The 20559-nt window shown below is 41.0% G+C and overlaps 1 protein-coding gene across 5 annotated transcripts in view; it reads left to right on the top strand.

Annotated features, from left to right (window-relative positions):
* VTI1A (vesicle transport through interaction with t-SNAREs 1A) overlaps positions 1 to 20559 on the top strand; it is a 321981-nt gene that overhangs the window by 252495 nt on the left and 48927 nt on the right. Inside the window, exon 9 of one of the 5 annotated variants that reach the window (XM_074339067.1) lies at positions 5430 to 5451. The exons of the other annotated variants lie outside the window; for them this stretch is intronic. Coding sequence (XP_074195168.1) covers positions 5430 to 5436 — 7 coding nt within the window. The 3' untranslated portion in view covers positions 5437 to 5451. Of the gene's footprint in view, positions 1 to 5429; positions 5452 to 20559 lie in introns of those variants that run through there. 5 annotated transcript variants of the gene reach the window in all.

Genomic DNA, 20559 nt, shown 5'->3' with positions numbered 1-20559 from the left:
TACTGGAACACATCCTGTGGCTTAATATGAGAGCGATGTATCACTGAGAAAGCTGCCCTGAATGGAAAATGACTAGTGATGATGTTGGTGGAAATATTTACGTTTATATATCCAGTGCCTGACTACTTGGCAGGAATGCTTATCATAGGGAATATTGGCAACAAATGTGCTGTGGTTCTCGATGACTTGTCTGGCCCCTTCCCACCCTGAAGCTCTACGATTCCATAATGATCAAAGGAGAAGCTTGCTCCATAGTTGACAATTATTTTTAAAAGGAAAAATTCCAATGAGATGTGGATTATTCATTTTGTCCCATTAGGAGATAACTGAAAAATGATAAAAAAATGAACTGAAAGAAAATGTTCTAGTGAAATAATAAGGCTGGATTCTGAAAGTCGCTTACCCGTCTTCTGTTCCCTGGGATGCCTTAGACCGGACACGCAGTATTTTAGGCACATTGTGAGCAAGGAGACTGCATTCCCTGGGGGTGGTGGGGACAGCATGTAAGGTCTCGGTCCAACTCTGTGATCTTAAGGCAAAGCCTCCATGTGTGAAACGCAGTGGTACCTCCAAAATAGAACAAGCGCACTCCATCCACGTGAAGATGACTGTCAAGGTCACTGCGACCTACAGCGATCTGGCAAATTAAAGTTGTCTGGGACTGCCTTTCCTTTCAGGACATACTTTTGAAGATCAAAACAAAACTTAGAAATTGATGATTTTCTGGTGCTGAGTCACTATTCTTGCAGTTCTTTTTGATTTTCCTATTTATTGTTGGTTTGATACCTGAGCCATAGAATTGTTGCCTTCCCGTGGGTATGAGGGAGAGAGCCGAGACGGAGATCTGCCCCCGGCAGGCAGAAGCAGGCAGGGATGTGTCAGCCCTCCTGCAAGTCCACAAACGTCTGGCATCAGGATTAACATCCTGTCTGGTTAATGAAGTTTGGCTTATTCACTGCCCCACAACCCAGTTCTTTCTCTCGCCAATGACTGGGGTAAGTGGGATACGGAGAATGGAGTATGGGGTGAGAGCTTAGGTGCCTCACTTGGTATCTGGCCAGTCTGATTCATCACCTTCCAGTTGGACCATGTGTGAAGCAGAGTAGTCACTGGCAAAGCGTCGCTGGTGTTCTTTCTTCCCGGCCTCCCTTCATCTAGGTAGAACCCTGTCATCTTGCAGGGTCCAGCTTACATGTTCCCTTCTCTTTGGGGCTCTCCTCAGCCTGCAAGCAGAATCACCATTCTTTCCTCTGTGCCTCGTCACTCTCCTCTCTCACGTTTATCAGTTCATGTTATAGATTATTCCATGCAGACTTGGCTGTCCTCTGAGGCCGTGAAATCCTTGAGAGCAGAGTTTGTGTTTCCTTTTTCTTCCTATCTCCAGAATTCAGTACAGTTCCTGGCACACAATAGGTCCTCAAGGAATGCCTGAGGAATTGGAGAAAGAATGACTAGACACCTGAAATATTAAAGAAATTAATATTTTGTAGAGAGTAATCAAGACGCAAGGTTCAGTGTGAAACTGATCTTTTCTCCCCAGTACAACCTGATTAAACAACGGTGACACTTTCTTTCTCTCATGGGCCTCCTGGATCTTAATGGTTATTTTATTACAAGGTTGTTGAGTTTACAAGATGACAGAACTGTGTTTACCTTGGACTTAGGGCTGTCCTCTATTAAGAAGCTTTCAGCAGAGCCCAGGAGTCAAGTTAGGGCATTGTGGGCAGAAAGCCAGTGGGGAAAAAGCATTCAGGGATAAGAAATGTTTTATCATCTGGTCCCTGAGTCTTGTGGAATTAAGCCGTGGCCTCACTGAAAGATCCCACAGTAAGGCCGCAACGTGCTCCAAGGCCGGAACTTGCTCTGAATGGGCTCCAGATTTCCAGTGTTGCATGCAGCCCCTCAGAGTCAGGGGCCACCGTGCTGTCAGTCAGATGGGGCAGGTGGAATGTGGCCGAGCTGCACCTCGGGTTGCATTTCCCAACACCTTCCTGTCCCACGATGAGCAGTTGTTGGCATGCCGTTTCTGCCACCTTGTTGTCTCAATGGCTTGTCTGGGGTCTCAGTGGCGGTGCATGTGGAGAGCCTGTCCTGTCCTTTTTTTCTCAGGACAAACTCAACTTCACTTCCTCTGGCCTTATCAAGCCCTTTGTTTCCAAAATTGTTACTCAGCCACTTGGGGACTCCTCCGTCCCTACATCCTCCCAGCTGAACATAATGAGAAAAACAATTGACCAAGTGAAGAGGTCCATCTCGCCATTCTCCCCCCGTCTGCCATGACTTAGACGGAGAAGCCTGTAGAATTTTGTCAGCTGCAATTCATGCTGCTGCTTCTGGTTGTTCAACAACCTCTGCTTTGAGCCCAGCTTAAAGGAACATATGGCCCCAGATTCTTCAATGCTACAGATTGGGACTTTCTCATGCTAAGAGACCTAACAGATGAAATATGGTTTTCTCAACCTCTTTTCATTTACTGTCAAAATAACAAGTGATGTCTTGTCTTTCAACAGAGACGCTCTTTTTACTCAGCCACCCAATGAAGAATGTGCCGTTGTCTTTGCTGTAGGTTTTATTTTATTTGTAAATTGTGCGTGCTGCACGCTATGGAATACTGACAAGCCATACACCCTGGCTTGTGAGCTGACACAGGGTATGTGTGATTACAAATTGTTTGAATAACAGTGGACTATTGAACTGCTATCCAGATGTGTGTGGAGTTAACTGTGGGAATGTCCACAAAGGATGATTATCTTGTTGCTGGGTCCAAACCCCCCAGAAAGTAGAAACATAAGCGTGGAAGCTACTCAAATAGAACAGTAGTTACAAATGGCATCTCACAAGCAAAATTAACCATTTTAAAAAAATTGTACTTTACAATTAAGACTGATTTTCTTCTCCTAAAGTACATCAGGCAAAGAAAATGCCAAACAACAACAAAATAATTTGCTGCTTTGAATGACCTTTGGGAATGGTTTGGTCATTTTATGTTTTTAAATGTATAGAAATTCAGAGCATTGTTCATTCAAGGTAAGACCCTGGCCATCCCAAATCTCTTAGCTGTCTTTTTATGTACTTTGTCCATATTTCCTACCCTTTCTTCCATCCTGTCTGCTATACAGGATACCACACCGTAGAATGGTTGGCATTCGTCGTACTGGCTGTGGGAAAACAACACAGAAATTCTCTGTGGACATTTTGTTGAAAAGATATTTGAACCACAATGAGATACCACCTCACACCCATTTGAATCACCAAAATAAAAAAGGCACAGTAACAGGTGTTGGCAAGGATATGGAGACATCAGAACCGTCATAACTGCTTATGAGAATGTTTTACACTTTGTAAAACAGTTTGGCAATTCCTTAGCATGTTAACCGTGGAGCTACCGTATGACCCAGCATTTCTGCTCCTAGGTGTATATACCCAAGAGATATGAAAATATATGTTCAAACATAAACTTGTACGTGAATATTCATAGTAGCATTACTCATAATACCCAAAAAGTTAAAAAAAGCCCAAATGTTCCTCAACTAATGGATGGATAAAGAAAATACAGTATATTATTCGGCCATAAAACAACCTGGATAAACCTTGAAACTATGCTGAGTGAAAGAAGCCAGATACAAAAGACCACATTTTGTATGAAATGTCCAGAATAGGCGAATCTATAGAGAAGAAAAGTAGATTTGTGGTTGCCTAGGGCTGGAGAGGTTGAAGGGAGATGGAGAGAATACTGCTTACGGTATGGGATTTCTTTGGGGATGAAAATTTTCTAAAATTGATTGTGATGGTGGTTGTATATATGAAAAACCATTGAAGTTTATACTTTAAATGGGTAAATTGCATGGCATATGAATTATACCTCAATGAAGATGTTTAAAAACAAAAGCAAAGTAAAGACATTTTCAGGTAAAATTTTCTGAAGGTATTTGATGGTGATTTTTTTTTTTTTTTTTTTTTTAGAAAATCATGCCTCAAATTATATCTTTGAAAATCACATATCTGAACTTTTTGACAGTATGAAAAAGAAGGGGAAATGGTTTTAAATTTAATAGCTTATAACCTTTTTTTCCCTGGAATGAAAGATCTGTTACTTGTTCAACAGTGTCAACACTTTCTATCTCTAGTTGGAATCTACAGCAGTAAGTTGGCACCCAGCCATCAAATACCTAGCTTTACCTTTGTGCGACAAAACTCCCTTTAGCAATGCATATTGAAATATATCGTTTTGAGCCTATTTTAAATTCTGTAACAAGCAAGTCAAAAAATTTTTTTAAATCATGAAACATCAACCAGGTCAGAAGAAGAAACAAAGAAACCAATAGGAAATCGACTCTCGATTCTGTTTGCACTCTACTCTCTATAGTTTAATCTAAAGAAAAATGTGGAATTTCCTGCAGAGTGATTAATAGGGCAGTGTGGTGACATACAGGAACTCTGAGCTTGACCTTGCAGGTAAAGGCTAACTGGTATGTTAAGTTGATTACACAATTTCCTCTAAATAAGTTGACAAGTGGTTTGCACAGTTGCCTTGACTTTTGCCCTTATAAATGCACACTTATAAATGACTTGCTTTTTCAGCTAAAGTAATCCTTATTTTAGATGTGACATGTGTTAAGTAAACAGCCTGATAGGGAACCCTAGCTCCCTAGCCTTCATAGCCAGGTCACATTATCAGAGTTGCTAGGGAACCAGAGTTTGGGGAGTCTGAACCGGCTTTGAGATGAAGCTGTATTCCTAAGACGTAAGAAACCCTGAACGGTTTTCCTCCTTCCAATATGGTGAAGTTGACTGGTGTATTTGAGATGATGATTCCACAAACGGCTTGAAATATTCCAGGGCTTGAGGCTGCTGAATGGTTTGCAGTAAATGACAAGTAGACTTACTTCTAGTGTTTTATACAGATCCTTCAGGATGTCGAAGCTGTAAGAATACACAGCCTCTGATATTTCCTCAGAAATATCACGGAAAAAGGTTTCTAGTCCGTTTTTCTGTCCTATGATCATTTGCACAGGAAGAAAATGTCCTTGTATAATCTAGAGAATATAGTTTATTGAGATATTTTTATTCACAGATGTACTACTTCCTTTTATTCAAGGGAAAAGTTACAAAAAGCCATTATAGATGAACAGGAAATGTAGTTTCAGATGATCAGTCAAAATGCTGCTTTAGGAAAATAACTGTTTATTTGTAGATTTATAAGTCAAGCACCTTTACTGAACCTCATATATCCTGAATTGATAAGCGAAAAGGGCTTTGCTAACATTGTTGATTTAGCTGGGACCCATTCATACGTGTGTGTGTGTGTGTGTGTGTGTGTGTGTGTGTGTGTGTGTGTTTGTCTTCCTGAATGAGTTAAACATTTGGAAAATGAATCGGTTTTTATTTGTATATACAAAGATAATACCATTTATGCTTTCCACGTCTAGAATATGACAAGCCTTGAGCTCATCTGGAAAGCAGAACATCATTGGGACTCAGAGGTTAAATTGACCATCCCACCGTCAAATCTACGAATGTTCCTCTGAAACAATGTGCAGACCCCATTATAAATCATCTTTATTCATGTTAACTCTTACATAAGATGAAATTCGTCAGCCTGAAAATGTTTACTACTTGCCAGAGATGACTCACTCAGGAATCTTTTTACTTATTTCATTATTTCACTCTGTCGTCTGTAAGCATTTGTAACGAAAGGACCGCCATCCACTTTCTGGCCGGCTGTGTGCTTGGGCAGCGACTGAAGCTAATCTGCCTTGGCCATGTGGCTTCTCCTCGCCAGTTGTCAATACTCAGTAACCATTAACTCTTAGCAACAGCATCCTGGACTCACGTTGCTGAGCCATTTCACTTCCTCCCCAGCTGGCCAGCACCCTGTTACATATACTCTTGAGGCAGGGGGACATTTTTCACACTCAACCCTCTCTGTTTGTGGAAAGTTAGGCTTTCTGGAGGTTTGGTTTTAAACTCTGCGTGGCAAATGCAAGAGTCATGAACTTCCCACATGAGTGGAACAGTCAGAGAAGTTTCTGCTGCCTCTCAGTTGTCTCTCTCAAGAGAGTACCTTCTTAAAAATAAAATAAATACTTCTGTTATATACATTTTAATCAAATATTTCAGAAATAAAAAATAGAGGCTACATTATAATGAACACCCTTCCTTCCAGCACAAGCTTAAGAATTAATATTTTACAAATACAGATGAAGCCCCTATTCAACCACAGGAGAAATTTATAACACCAAGGCTGCTGCACTTTGAAGAAATCCAGATGAAATATTGGGAGCTGCCCTCTGAGAGGAAAGAGACATGATATGCTCATGGAGGGAGAATGCACTTTTCCTTCGTGGATTCGAATTGCTTATATCCCAAATATTTGAAACAGAAGAAATTGCTGATATTCAATTATTTTCAAACTTCGAAAGTGACAGTTTTATAGGGTTAGCCTCATAGCAGAGAGACAGATGTCTGTTGCACATTACAAGAGGAAAACAAAATCAGGCTCACATCCTGTCTTGATTAGAACATTAGCTTAGATTCAAAATTGGCTTCCCTGCCTCGATTCTCTCTCTGCCCCTTCCAATTCAACCTCCACCCTCTTGTCGGAAGTGTGTATATACTGGGGGTGCCAAAAAAAAAAAATGTATACACATGACTTGTATTCATCTTTCATTATCAGTATATACTGAGTATTACAATTTTAATACAGTTTTTTCCTTTCTTAAAATGTGTATACTTTTTTTGGCTCCCTCTGTATATATGGTTGAACCCTTCCTACAAGCCAGCTACATTGCAGAGGTTACCACTTAACTCATCTCATGTCATCCTCACAAGAACCTCTGAGATAGCCAAGGGCAGAGCCAGGTTTTGCAGAATCTGAAGCTTGTATAGTTTGGGATAAGTAACCCTCTCGGTCACCCTAATGAGGCGGAGTTACATTCAAAATTAGTTGTGAAAGTTAATGTTTGTTTAGGTCCAGAAAAGAACAAAATTTTCAAAGCAGGCCAATACTACGTATACCACAAAGCCCAGAAAAATCACATCATTTTATTAATTAACTGCTGGACACACATTTATCATACTTTTTTCTCTATATTTTTTGGCTGCATAGTCTTTGGTCATTTCTTCATATAAAAATTATTTCTTATCATTTTTCAATAGAAATAGAATAGTAAGGTACTTCAGTATTTTCTCTGACATGGTTGAGCAAAGCTTGTTTGTTTTTTTATCACTGGAAGTATTTTTTAAGCTTCTTTTTACTTTATAGTTCAATATTAGTACTGTCATATAAGTTTTTAAGATGGTTGTCAAATAAAAAAACCCCTCTCACTGTTTTTCCAGATCTAAACTGTAGGATTTGGCATTATTTTCCATAGTCCAGCTTCTGGCTCCACACACTTTTTTTCTCTTCCTCCCACATTCCTGCAGTGCTGGGAGCTCTAAGGTTGGGACACGTTCATATGACCTCTTCGTGTCCCAACCTTCGTGTTCCAACACGAGATGAGTTGTCCAGCCCAGGACAGCTAGCGATAATTTCACCGAACATGGAAATGACTGAACCACGTAAATGTATCCCACTGCACCCAAAGTAAATCATCCCTAACTCAATTTTCTCTTGGCTGGATCCCAAAATTGCCCACAGCCCTTCAGTGCTACCCAACATGAGGGAAAGTCGGGGTAGAAGGAGACAGTAGTCCAAATGGAATTCCCGTTGATTTCTCTTGTTTTTCCAAATTGTACAAGATATTTAATGAAGTAAACATATTTCTAGGGCCTCTCCCAGGGCTGTGAGGGACTGACCCTGAAGACTATTAAGGAAGCGGAGAAGCTGCATTCGCTTTGTAGGACACATGCCCAAGGTCACTCAGGTAGCAAGTGACAGAGCTAGGATTTGAACTCAGTCTTTAGAGGCTCAGCTCTTCTCTCTTATATTATGTTAACTCGCTTCTTATTTTACAAAACCTTTCTCTTCCCTATCCTAGTTTAGCACTCAACACATAGCCATCGGTCGACATTTGCTACGCAAAAAAAAAAAAAAAATATGCATCCAAATCATGAAGCAGATTTGCTATATTCCTGAGCTCACTTGGGCCAACTTCCTTTGAGATTCTAGAATTCCACTTCTGTTTGAAACAAATTTTATCATGATACAGAATTTCAGATAACTGTGCATTAAACAAAATTCACTGCCTCTGCTCCATCCATGTTCTAAACATCACGTTGCTCCCCTTTCAGTTAGGAATATTTCTCATTCTGGGTTTATAAATACAGTGCAATCTTCTTCCATTTATTCTGGTGCCGCTAAAAGTCATCGAAGAGGACATAGAAGAGGGCAGCCAGCAGGGGCCCTGCTCTCAATGCCCTGGCACCTGCCGAAGAAAGCCTTTCTCTGATAAACTCTCCAATGTCTGCAACTGCAGTTGTGCACACGGGCGGAACTCTCCCTCACAGAACAAGTGTGTTTGCCAAATCAGGGGTGAAGTATCTTGCAAGTCCACTTGTCCCAGAAGAAAGACAGGATAAGGGAAGTGGCAGAAGCAGGGATAGGAAAGGAGTTTTTCACACTAACAAGTGTGAACTGATAAGCCTGACCTGTAAGGCGAATGTTGAGGGTCTTAAGTACACCTCTCAGGCCAAAATTAGCTGAGCAAATTTGATTTGGCTTTCCATTTTATAATGGAAAAAAAATTTCTGGGGTGAAAGAAAACTTGGTGTGTGTTGCTGTCATGAATGACAGAGCTGACTGCTTATCTGCTAGATTTTCCTACCAAATAAGTCAATGGAATAACCTTTCGACTATAAGATGACAGAATAAAAATATAATAATAATAATATTTAGTCCTTCCTATGTGCCAGTCCCTGAACTGAGTGTGTCTACGTTGCTTATTTCGTTCAAGCCTCACAAGAACCGTAGGAGGCTGTTTCAATTTACAGAAGAAGCAAATGAGGTTCAGAGAGATTCTGCCATTTACCCAGCTCAGCCTCACAGCCAACAAGAGGTGGAGGCCAGATTGGAACCAAGACAGCCAGACTTGGGAGCCTACGCACTTATCAGTTCTGTTATACACAGAGAGGTCCATTGCTTCCTACCTCTGTCTGCCTGCTCAGGGCTCACCTTGCCTCTCTGAGCAGTTATCATAAAAGGGAAATGCTTGGAGAAACTCTCTGAATGTTATTCTATAATGTGTGTAAAGCAAGCGAGGATTACTTTTTTTTTTTAATTTAAATTTAATTTATTAAAAAAAATAAGTAACATCCTAGTGGTTCAAAATTAAAAAAATAACAAAGGGTATACATTGAAAATCTCCCTCTCAGTTCTCTGTCACCACAACCTAGTTCTCTCTCACCAGAGGCAACGTTACCAGTTTTTTGAGCAACATTTCAGAGAGATTTTATGTGTTTATCTTTTTTTTTTTATTAAATTTATTGGGGTGACAATTGTTAGTAAAATTACATAGATTTCAGGTGTACAATTCTGTATTACATCATCTATAAATCCCATTGTGTGTTCATCACCCAGAGTCAGTTCTCCTTCCATCACCATATATTTGATCCCCCTTACCCTCATCTCCCACCCCCCTCCCCCCTTACCCTCTGGTAACCACTAAACTATTATCTGTGTCTATGAGTTTTTGTTTCTCATTTGTTTGTCTTGTTCTTTTGTTGTTTTTGGTTTATATACCACATATCGGTGAACTCATATGGTTCCCTGCTTTTTCTGTCTGACTTATTTCGCTTAGCATTATAATCTCAAGAGCCATCCATGTTGTCACAAATGGTCCTATTTCATCTTTTCTTACCACCAAATAGTATTCCATTGTGTATATATACCACAACTTCTTTATCCATTCGCCTATCAAGAGACATTTTTGTTTCCATGTCTTGGCCACCGTAAATAAAGCTGCAATGAACATTGGAGCACATGTGTCTTTATGGATAAATGTTTTCAGATTTTTTGGGTAGATACCCAGGAGAGGGATTGCTGGGTCATACAGTAATTCTATTCGTAATTTTTTGAGGAACCTCCACACTGCCTTCCATAGTGGCTGCACCAGTCTGCATTCCCACTAACAGTGTATGAGGGTTCCTTTTTCTCCACAGCCTCTCCAACACTTGTTACTATTTATCTTGTTGATGATAGCCATTCTGACTGGGGTGAGGTGATATCTCATTGTGGTTTTTGTTTGCATTTCTCTGATGATTAGTGATGTTGAGCATTTTTTCATATGTCTATTTGCCATTTGTATGTCCTCTTTGGAGAAATGTCTCTTCAGGTCCTCTGCCCATTTTTCAATTGGGTTGTTTGTTTTTTTGTTGTTGAGTTGCATGAGTTCGCAAGGACTACTTTTGTCATCTGCCACAATTACCCTTATTAGCTAATTTTTTCTCTCAAGGTGCCTAGAATAAAACATAAGGATATTGGTAATGGGCAAAATAAATATTTAGTGATCCCTGAAAGCATTGCTATATGCTTGATTCTTCTCCATCCCTGCTTGGAGGCCTAGGCTGTGTACAAAGAAGCCTCAACAAGGATTAAGGAGAGTGTGGCTGCTTCCTTCTGGCAAAGTCAGGTTCCTGTAAAATATCTGAGGTCAAGGTGCTGCCTCCTTGAGGGCTAAAACAAAGTTCCCTTTGTGTAACCCATGGGTATATTAAAAACCACCAGGACGTTTTGGCAAAATTCTCAGGGGGAGCAGCCATGTTTACGTGGCCCAGGTATAGGCCGCGGTGGCCATCCAGTGCCCAGACCAAGGGTCCTGAGAGAAGCACCAGCCTGGGGCTCACGGGCACCTTGGAGAGGAAGCAGGTGACCTCACCTCCTGAGGGAACCTCAGGAGAGTATGTGCTCAAACCCTTCATTTTATAGAAGGGGAAACTGAGGCCCAGAGGTAGGAAGTGACCTATCGCAGATCACTCAGCTAGTCATGGTGGAACCAGCACTTTGGATTCCTGCTAATACTCCTTCTACGACAGGCTGCTGACATGCCCATCTCAGGCCAGCGTCACCCAAGCAGATGGGTACCTTCCATAATACATCCTAAATACTGCACGTCAGGTTACTCATCCAGTGATCCCATTTGGGGTTGCATTTCAGGATTGTACTGGGAAGACCTATTACCAAGAGAGGCTGTGCCCTTTTTCCTCAAGTGGTTAGATTCTCAATGTATAGCAATCAAAGAGCTATTTAAATAAACTATTTTATTCCTATAGTTGGTGACTCATCTATAGTAATACGTGTTCTCATGCTACTTGAGCCAATCAAGTTTTCTCCAGAACTATATTCCTCAGCAGAGATGCAGGGAGATTGCCCAGTAAGCTCTGTGTTGCCTATTCTGAGAGCAACAAGTGTCCAGGGTGACTGTACACATGTACCAGTATTTCACACAAGTGACACTTGATATTCTTTTTCTCTTTGAGGTAACTTGTTGGACGAAATATACTTGGCATGAGTTGGGAAAAATCAAACTCTTGTTCACATCTGTCCATCTTTGCCAATAGAATCTCTTTTTAGGAAATGCTTTTATCTTATATGCTTTAAACATAGTCTTATCAGAACCTTGGAGCAACAGATTTAGCTCATTCAAATTATGGAAACATCCAGTGTCGAACCCAATTAGCAAAACCAGTCTTCCCTGTCAAATAGAACAAGCAAAGGCGGCCCATCTTCTGACAGAACTAGTCTGACTTCATTTGCTCCATTTAAATAACTGTGTTAGTATGTGTCCCTAAGACAACTCGATCACTTCTACATTTTAATTCTAAGGTATATGGAAAGCTGGTAGAGAGGGCATAGGTAGATGTACAGAGCATAGAGCTTGAAGCCTTTCTGTGAATTTGTCATGTGAGGGACATACAGAGCTGCCACCATCAGTACACCTTGCTGACCCTCTCTTTGCTTTGTCCTGACAAGACTCAAGAAAGCTGCATACTTTGCAAATAAGAGGAAATGGAATGGGTAGTCATTACATTTTCAATGGACAAAAATTATCAAAATTTCTACTGTTCCACTTGACAACATGTCTGAATTCAGACCATCCCCATAGGCTGAGCATCGTGCCTCACAGGAATGTGGTAAACGGAGAAACTCAAAGCTCCAGCATGGCTGTGTGGTCCTGGATTGAAGGGGTAGCTACTTAACAGCAATAGTTTGTATTGTCTCTAATGTGACACTATGGAGTTTTTTACCACTCAGGGCAGAGCAACTTAGTGAGTGGAAGAGGGCAACTGAGGAAGAATGGTGGTGAAGAAGTGCTGGCATGAATCTTGGATCACAGGCATATTCTCAAGAGATTGGTTTTATCAAATATTACCTATGGAAGTTAGGGATCTGGAAATTGATTCTCTTCAAGTTAATTGTACTCCAATTTGAAGACTTGAAGAAAAATCCCTGCAGAAGGACGTGTACCATGATGTTCATTGCAACATTGGAATAGCAGGAATTTCAGAGCAACGTAGATGTCCATCAATGGGGGAGGGTCGGTACAGGAGAATAGTGTGCAACAGTGAAATGAATCACAGACACATGCACAGATGCATGTTGGAACTATTATGTGGAGTCAGAGGATAATTTTCAAAGTGCTACATATAGAGTATGACCTTTAAAATAGTACATATGTTTATAGGTAATAAGTACTACGTACTAAAAGTATAAAAACATGGGCAGAAGCACACCTACTGGGGAACGAGCAGCAACCGTATTTGTAGCTTGTTTTCTTTCCAAAGGAGCATCTCAGCCCCCGAAGCTATTAAATTGATTATTGTATTTCAAAAGGAAACAAGGAGTCTGTTTTTTGGGTTTTTTTAATGTGGCCTGTGCAGCATTCCAATGGGCGAAAGGGCTTTAGAGTTTCAACTTAGCCTTTGGTGGGAGAATAAATGAAATGAGCTAAACTTTCACCTAGGGTACTCCAGCAGCCCCAACCGCAGGTTTAAGAGAATTTCCATCTTTGAAGGGGCTCAGTCTGGTTAGACTGCGTATCCCAAAGTCATCCCTAATTTTTGTGTTTAATGAAATTTGACAAATAAAGTATGTGCATGAAGGCTCCTGTAGAATGGCCTTAATTTGTGCTTAGGAATGCATAATTTTATCAGGGTCTCTGTAATTAGATATTGTGCAATAGGATACAAAGCAAATACTGCTTGTTCCATGGCAACAGTGGCCTTTAGTACCTCACTATCTTTGAGATAAAAAAGGTTTCCATAGACACACATATCACATGGGGTTTTTTAAATAGCCATCCGAGAAGAAAAGGAAAGTTTCCCAATTGGTTTTCCCCTGTGTTTAAGGATGAGCATATGAACGTGTGTTTCGTTCTCTCCTTTTTCTACTGCCTCCTAGATTTGGGTTGTTTCCCTCCCCTCCCCCGTCTCTCTGTCTGAACTGCTGATTTGGATACTGAAGTTTTCGTTGTCCTGTAGAATAATGTCAATGCTTAAACTGGTGTTTGGTGCAAAGTGCTCATATTTTGAGGGGAGAGGAAAGAATTAAGATTGTGGTCACTTTCTGTGTCAGAATTGAAGAAAGGTTTGCCGGGAATGTGGTCTGTGTTTTGGAATCCAGGGCTGCCGGAAGGCAGGAAGTGGCCTCACTCATCTCGATGACTCAAGCATCTCGCATTATAGGCACACAGTAGGTGCTCAATAACTAACTCCCTGTTGGTTAGCTAATCATATAGAGAGAAGAGCAGTGTTCAGTAATTACTAAGGAAAGACCCCCACAAGGTACACCATTGCTTTTAGAACAGAGACCACATACCTGTAGGAGCAAGTGTGTCATATAAATGTGTGGGGTGAGACTTGCCTGGTGTTACACAATGGGAATTGGGGGCCTGGGGTGAACCACCGTGTGCATTCACCCCAAGCTTTGTTCAAACACCAACTGAGCCAAGCAAAACACACTCATTTGCGTTTCCGCCAAAGCTACGAGGAAAGCTAATTCCAGTACTGTATCACGGTCTTGGTGAGAAATGGCCAAATCCCGACCAGGTGAAAGACTATTCCTACTAAGGGCTGGCTTCAGGCAGGTAACTATGCAGAGGCATTGCTCTTTACTCAGCAGTAAGACTTTGGGCCCCGCCAGCTCTGTTCAGGGCCCGTCCTAGAAGCACCAGGCTCTCTTTTCTCATCAGCCCGGGTGTCTGATTGGAATCCATTTGTAATGTTCACCAAGAGCAGCCTAGAAAGGAGGAAGAATACAGGAAAGTAGGCTGCACCTCACTCACTATTAATCCAAGTACCTTGTGTTGGAACACATGGCCTCAAACATTTGTAGATGTTCTGCTCAAGATACACCTAAGCTGAATTCTGGTAACTACTTCCTTTATCTCATTCATTTCATTAATTGCATCTAATGGTATGATTGGAACTGTTAGGGCAAAGCCTTTTGCAGTCTAATTAGCATTGAGCAACGTTATATGTGGCAGTGAAGTGTGCACCTTGAGAGATCATTAAAGACATTTTAAGAGGTGAAGAGAGAGATTGATATGGTGTGAGGGGGTAGAGGAACACACGTGCATTCTCTTCTAAATAACTCTCGAGTCGGTTAGAGGTGTTGTCCAGTCTTCATATGATTCTGAGAGAGAGAGAGAGGAGCAATCGTAAAACAAACTGTTCAAGCCCTCTTAGGCATCATGGGCGAGCATTAAGATATCATTTAAAATGTTGTTCATGTCTTCTAAAATTTATAATCTCGTTGGAGGCAATTATAGTCACCTTCGTACATGGGATCAAGAAAAGAACTAAACTTGTCCGTCTCTCCATTAAAACAAAGAGCTGGAATAAGAGTCTAGGACGGCGAGTGCCACGTAGAGGTTATGCGTTTTAGAGTGGGGCAAAAAGCAAGCCACAGGAAAGGATGCATTGAACACCACATACCTGCACAGTAAGGAGTTGATTTCTAACTGCTCTCATTGGTTATACAGTCACTTTGAAGTATTTAAATACTTGCAAGAGGTGGCAGCCCATGGTTATTTATTTGCTAAACAGTGAGTTTCCATGACGGTAGAGGTTGGGCAGCACTCTCTAATGGCTAAAACTTACCTAGTCTTATCCAATCAGGTACCAGGTACCTCTCCTTAACTATCACCAAAGAGTTTTTCTAACTCAGGATTCAGAAAGAAGGCAGGTCTCTCTTCTCAGGCTGAGAAGAACCAAAGTCATAGTGTAGCCGTAACTCTGTATAGGTCACATAAAGAACTTTAAACTGGAAACAGGTATAGAGAAGCCATAATATGCAGTTATGAGGAGTTCGCAGGTGGTCATTACTGATTCTTCCCCACTGAGCTGTGGTGAAACCCATGGTTGGGAGCTACCGGGGTTGAGCCCAGTCTGGCTCCCACCAGAGCCTCCCCTTTTGTTGTCACACTGACTCCATTTGTCCTCTGATCCTCCTGTTTCCCGTCCTGGTTCATGCTGTTTGAATTACACTATTGACTACTCTGAAACAGAGTTAATATCCTAATTACAGAGGAGCCTCCAGCTCACCAGCTGCAGTTCCTGAAAGAATAATTCACAGATGCCGTCCACTTCATTTCTGTTACTCGGGCATTTTCTGACCCTGGTGCTATTTGAGAAATCTTTGAAAAAGCTGAAGGTGTTGAGTCTCCCTCAGTGGGACTATTCTTTGGGAAAATGCCCACTGAAAATGCATTTCCTCCCCTGCTGGGGAAGCTGGGTTTTATAAGGCCTGCTTGCTTTGGGTGGGTAAAGAACAGCTTTCAGACTAAATGTCCTCTCCACTTACTAAACCATGTTTGTTTTCTGAATTGAACCATCCAACCCCAATATCAGTGTATTGGAGAGAAAACTCTGGTGCCTGGTTGTTTTTCTGCTATTTACCTCCTTAAATTCCATTTCATGGAGGTTGTGGTGGTTTGGCAGTCTGTCCTTTGGGTACAGTGCAGGCTTATTTTGGGTTCATTTCACTTACAGGGACTTTTTTCCCCAGCTTATCTTTTTTATTTTTTTGGTAAGATAGAGGCCTAGTAGTTTGTGGACTCCAAAACCATATTTTACAAATCAATAAATTAGACATGTGGCCTAAAAAAGGATTTCCCCCCCTCGTTTCTATGTATATTTTACAGAAAGTTTCTTATAAATTAAATCAGATTTAGTTATACATTGGAAAAATCACCTTTGAAACACATAAGATTACATAAAATAGGCACTACTCTAAGGAAATGGCAATATATGGACATCCCACCAAAACTTATACACAGTGGAAGGCATTATCAGCTGTTAGACTTACACCTTACTTTTGCAAAAAGAATTTCTTTACCAGGTTTGTATACATGAGAGAAATAACCGAGAAGCTTCACCTTTTTTAATACAGTGATATACGTAACCCTTAGTCCCAGGACCAGAAAGAACGAACATCCCCAAGTCACTTTTCTCAACTTTGGAAAGGGAAGGAGTTGGAGTTTTGTTTGTTTGTTTGTTTGTTTGTTTGTTTTCAGGTTACTAGTCTCAGAATGGTAGACAGCGTTCAAATCCTAGAAAGAGTTTATTCTACTCAAAAAGTGAGCATGTTTCCTCCAGAGTAATTGTTTGCTGCAAAGACCAAACCTATAATTACTATCATCTAATAGTTTTATAGTATGTCATGCTCTATTTGCAAGGGATATTTTTTTTTCCATCATTGTTTCCATTGGTCATTCAGAAATACAATTCAGTGATGAAAATTAAATGTTTTCTCCTTGGCATGGGAAAAGAGACTATGCGAGGGCAAAAATAGACTCCTTCCCCATCCCCAGATTTATGTTCTGCCTACGCTCGAATGGAGTAAAATTATTCTTTGTAAATATATAATATGAAAAGAATTTGATATTTCTTTCTCTTAATGGATAGGATAGCCTCGATTTCAGCCTATATCCATGACTTCATGGGGATTATAAAAGAGAGAGAAAAAACCCTCCCAGGGAGAAACCTTTAGGTCAGAGTAAATCAAAGCATCAGAGAATTTCCATGTGTCCTTTTCAGGGTCAAGTCTAAAACTGTAACAGGAAGAATTCTGCATACAGCACAGGTAAGAATCAAGGAGCCAGGGAGAGATGAAGCACACAAGCATCTTCCCACGATTTGATGTAGCCCGTTATTATATAATAATATAATTTAAAGGTGGTTTTTCCAATGTATAACTAAATCTGATTTAATTTATAAGAAACTTTCTGTAAAATATACATACAAACTGGGGTTGGGGGAGTCCTTTTTCAGGCCATGTGTCTAACTTATTGATTTGTAATACACGGTTTGAGTCCATAAGCTTCTATAATACCAATGAAAGCGGGGGGTGGGGGGGAGTGGGGAAAAAGTCCATGTAAATGAAATGAAGGACCACCAGAGAAAATGGGGCTGGCACTTTGTTTGGGGCACTGCACTTCTGTATAGACAAAGAAAACTTTGGGGGAGGGTTGTACCAAAAGCAAGAATGTAGACATTCCTTAGGAGGGGACGACCGAGGGGGAAGGGACTGTTTATGTCTCAGGAAGTTATGAAATCTCATATGTAAAACATAGTCATATTTTTGTTATTACTTGATTTAACACTCCAGGGATGTAGCCCAAGCCAGCTGTGACTCTCAAGCTGCCCTGCTCATTAAAATTCTCCCCTTCTGATTCAGACCCCCTCCTACCATGACTGGATGTTGCCTGGCCTATTGTTCCTAAGTTGACTCCATTTAATTCAGGAATGTGCCTGATCTGTGCTCCCAACAAGTTTCTTTTTTAAAGCATATTTTATACCTACAGAAGTAAAAGTCTGTCATAGACATTTTGGAAAATACTGAAAAGTACAAAGGAAAAAAACTGCACGGCACAATAATTCTCTCACCTGTACATAGTGCCACCGTTAAGACTTTGGCGAAATGAGTATGAAACTGTTATTATTTTTTTAAGCATTCAAACTAATTCTGCAGGGACCAGGAGCAGAGGCATCCAGACCCCCTCCTTGAGGGCAAAGGTCACATGTTCTCTGTCTCTGTGCCCTGGCAGCTGGCCCAGTGCAGTGGGCACACTGTGTGTGTGGCATCTACAAACCTGGGTTTTTGGGGGAAGGGGAGAGCAACACTCTAGAATGGGTCCAGAAAAGAGGAAATGTGTTAGTAATTCTTCTCAAATAACCACTACAATATGTATTTCTCAATTATGACCTTTTTCTGGAATTGTATAGAAATGTCAAAAATGTGTTCTTAAGATGATTTAGGGGCTGGGGAATGAAGAGAAGGTAAGACGTTTCCAGGACTCTGTGCAGAAGTTAAGTTTCCTTAAAATTCTGTGGCATATCTTTATAAGGCACCTATGACAGGGCGACGCCTCCTTGGGAGAGTGGACTCCCAGCAGATGACCGAGCCCCATGCTGTTTGAGAAGGGGCTAGGGTCTGCCAGGGCTGGGGCCACGCTCTCTACCTTCAGTACTTGATTCGAGGTGGGGTGTGGTTTCAAACAGGAGAGTGGAGGGGGTGGGGTGTACCCAGGCCCTATAACCCACAAGGGCCTGTACGTGGACTAAATGTCCCTGCACGGAACAGCGCCCATAAACAGATTACAGAACTGCCATTCGTTAATCCCAAAACAGTTTTCTGTCATTTAATTAGAAAATTTATCTTATTTTGCCTCCAGGCCTTGTAGCCTTATTGCATTTGCACATATTTCAAAATGTTTCAAGTACTGACCAGATAACATTAATGAATATATTAGATAGGCAAACAGTTTTAAACAAAAAATAATAAACATACTTGTGTGTATATATAAAAAAATGTTAATTCCGTCTGGAGCCAAACAGGTAATTTTCCCTTCAGCATTTTTTCAGTCAGCTAAGACAGGTTGGCCTAGGAGTGCAGTCAGCCTGTCTGCAGACTCTGGCTTGACTTGCATACCAGGGTCAGATTTTCTTCAGAAACAGACAGCGAGATGATCTGATTGGCTCGGGTCCAGAGCGTGCTCACAGAGCTTCTTTGATGAAAGGGTTCTTGGTAAGCGCTGTACCAAAAGCAGCCTGCCACCCTCCTTTCAAAGATACCCATTTAGAGTAATTCCCAGAAAGGGGGAAAAAACAGCGAGAAAAAACAGAGAGGGAGGGAAGGAGTGAGAGAGAGCCGAATTACCGCAAGAATAATTATGCTCCCTGGCATAGAGAAAGGGGGGGAAAGTTATTACAAGTAAACGGCTAGATGTTGAAGTAGCTGGTTGGCAATTCTGCAAGAACATAAGGAATGTGCAATTAAGCTCATTAAAACATCATCATTATGCTTATCAATCTTTTTCCAAAAGGGGTGAGTACAGCAGTGTGTTAAGGCTTGACTGCTTTTGCAGATAAAGATCCGGGGCTCCCTAGATGCTTCTCTCAGCAAACAAAATCAGCTCTTCAGTTCCATGCAGCTCTTACAGGTAGGCAGGCTGGTTCCACTCACACTGGAGTGAGTCGTGCCTGAGCTCAAGGAGGGGCTTCCAGGAGGCTGGCTCTCTCCGCGGGCATGCTTCCTTTTGATAGGATCCCCATCAGACAAACAAGTCTTTACTGAGCACCTACTGTATGCCCAACATGTGCCCAATATGGTGTTCAGAGAAATTCAAAATTACTATATATGATGTGAGCCCTGCCCACGAGGCACCCATAGCTTAGTTGGGGAAGTGAGACCTAAGTCATTCATTCATTAAGCCAAAAATGTGTATTGAGAGGCAGCTATGTGTGGGCGCCCTGCGAGGTGCTGTGGTACAAAGGTGGCCAAGGAGGACACAGCCCCACCCTCAGGCATTGTGTCAGTGATGCAGAACTGCTACATCAAGGTCAAGGTGCAGGGAAATAGTTATCGGTTCTGAGTAACTACCCCAGACACAGCTGGCTCATTTTCCACATTAAATTTTAAGCTCCTTGAAGAAAAGCAGTGTCTCTCTTTTGCTTTCACTTTTTCTTCCTTTGCTGCTTACTTTTTCATAGCATTTTAATATAAAAATAATGTGTTTCAATGAACATTAGTCACATACAGAAAAATATAAGAAGACAATTAGAATTACCTGTAATCTGACCACCCAGCAACACCCACTCCAACATTTAGATATATTTCCTTCCAATTTTTTATTTTTATTTTTGTTTTTTACAAAATCATATGGAGTTGTGGGTTTTTTACTTTTTACACTTACTGTAACATGAGCATTTTCTTTTTCGTTTTTTTTTTTTTTTTTCATTAAAATTTATTGGGGTGAGTGAGCATTTTCCATATCATTAAATATACCTCAACCTATTGTTTGGAATATCTGCACAGTGTAATCTTCTGCTGGACATTTTGTTTGTTTGTAATTTTTACCGTTATAAATAATATTTCTCTAAGTATCTTTGTATGTAAGAATTTTCCCTTATTTTCATATCCCCACAGTTATTTGCAAATAACCCTTATGCAATAACCACCTATAAAGTAAAGGAAAGCTACATAATACAAAGCAGAGTTTAACTGTGGGACCCAGGCTGGAATTGAATAAATCTGGCCAACAGGGAGTTCACTGGGGATTAGTGTGAATAGGAAGGCTGCGGGGGGGTGGGGGGGTCCAGTTTTCAGTCTTGTATTACTGC

The sequence above is a fragment of the Rhinolophus sinicus genome, linkage group LG07 (genome assembly GCF_036562045.2).
Source record: "Rhinolophus sinicus isolate RSC01 linkage group LG07, ASM3656204v1, whole genome shotgun sequence".
NCBI lineage: Eukaryota > Metazoa > Chordata > Mammalia > Chiroptera > Rhinolophidae > Rhinolophus > Rhinolophus sinicus.
The sequence above is the reverse complement of the archived record's forward strand: the minus strand, read 5'-3'. Positions and strand labels throughout refer to the sequence as shown.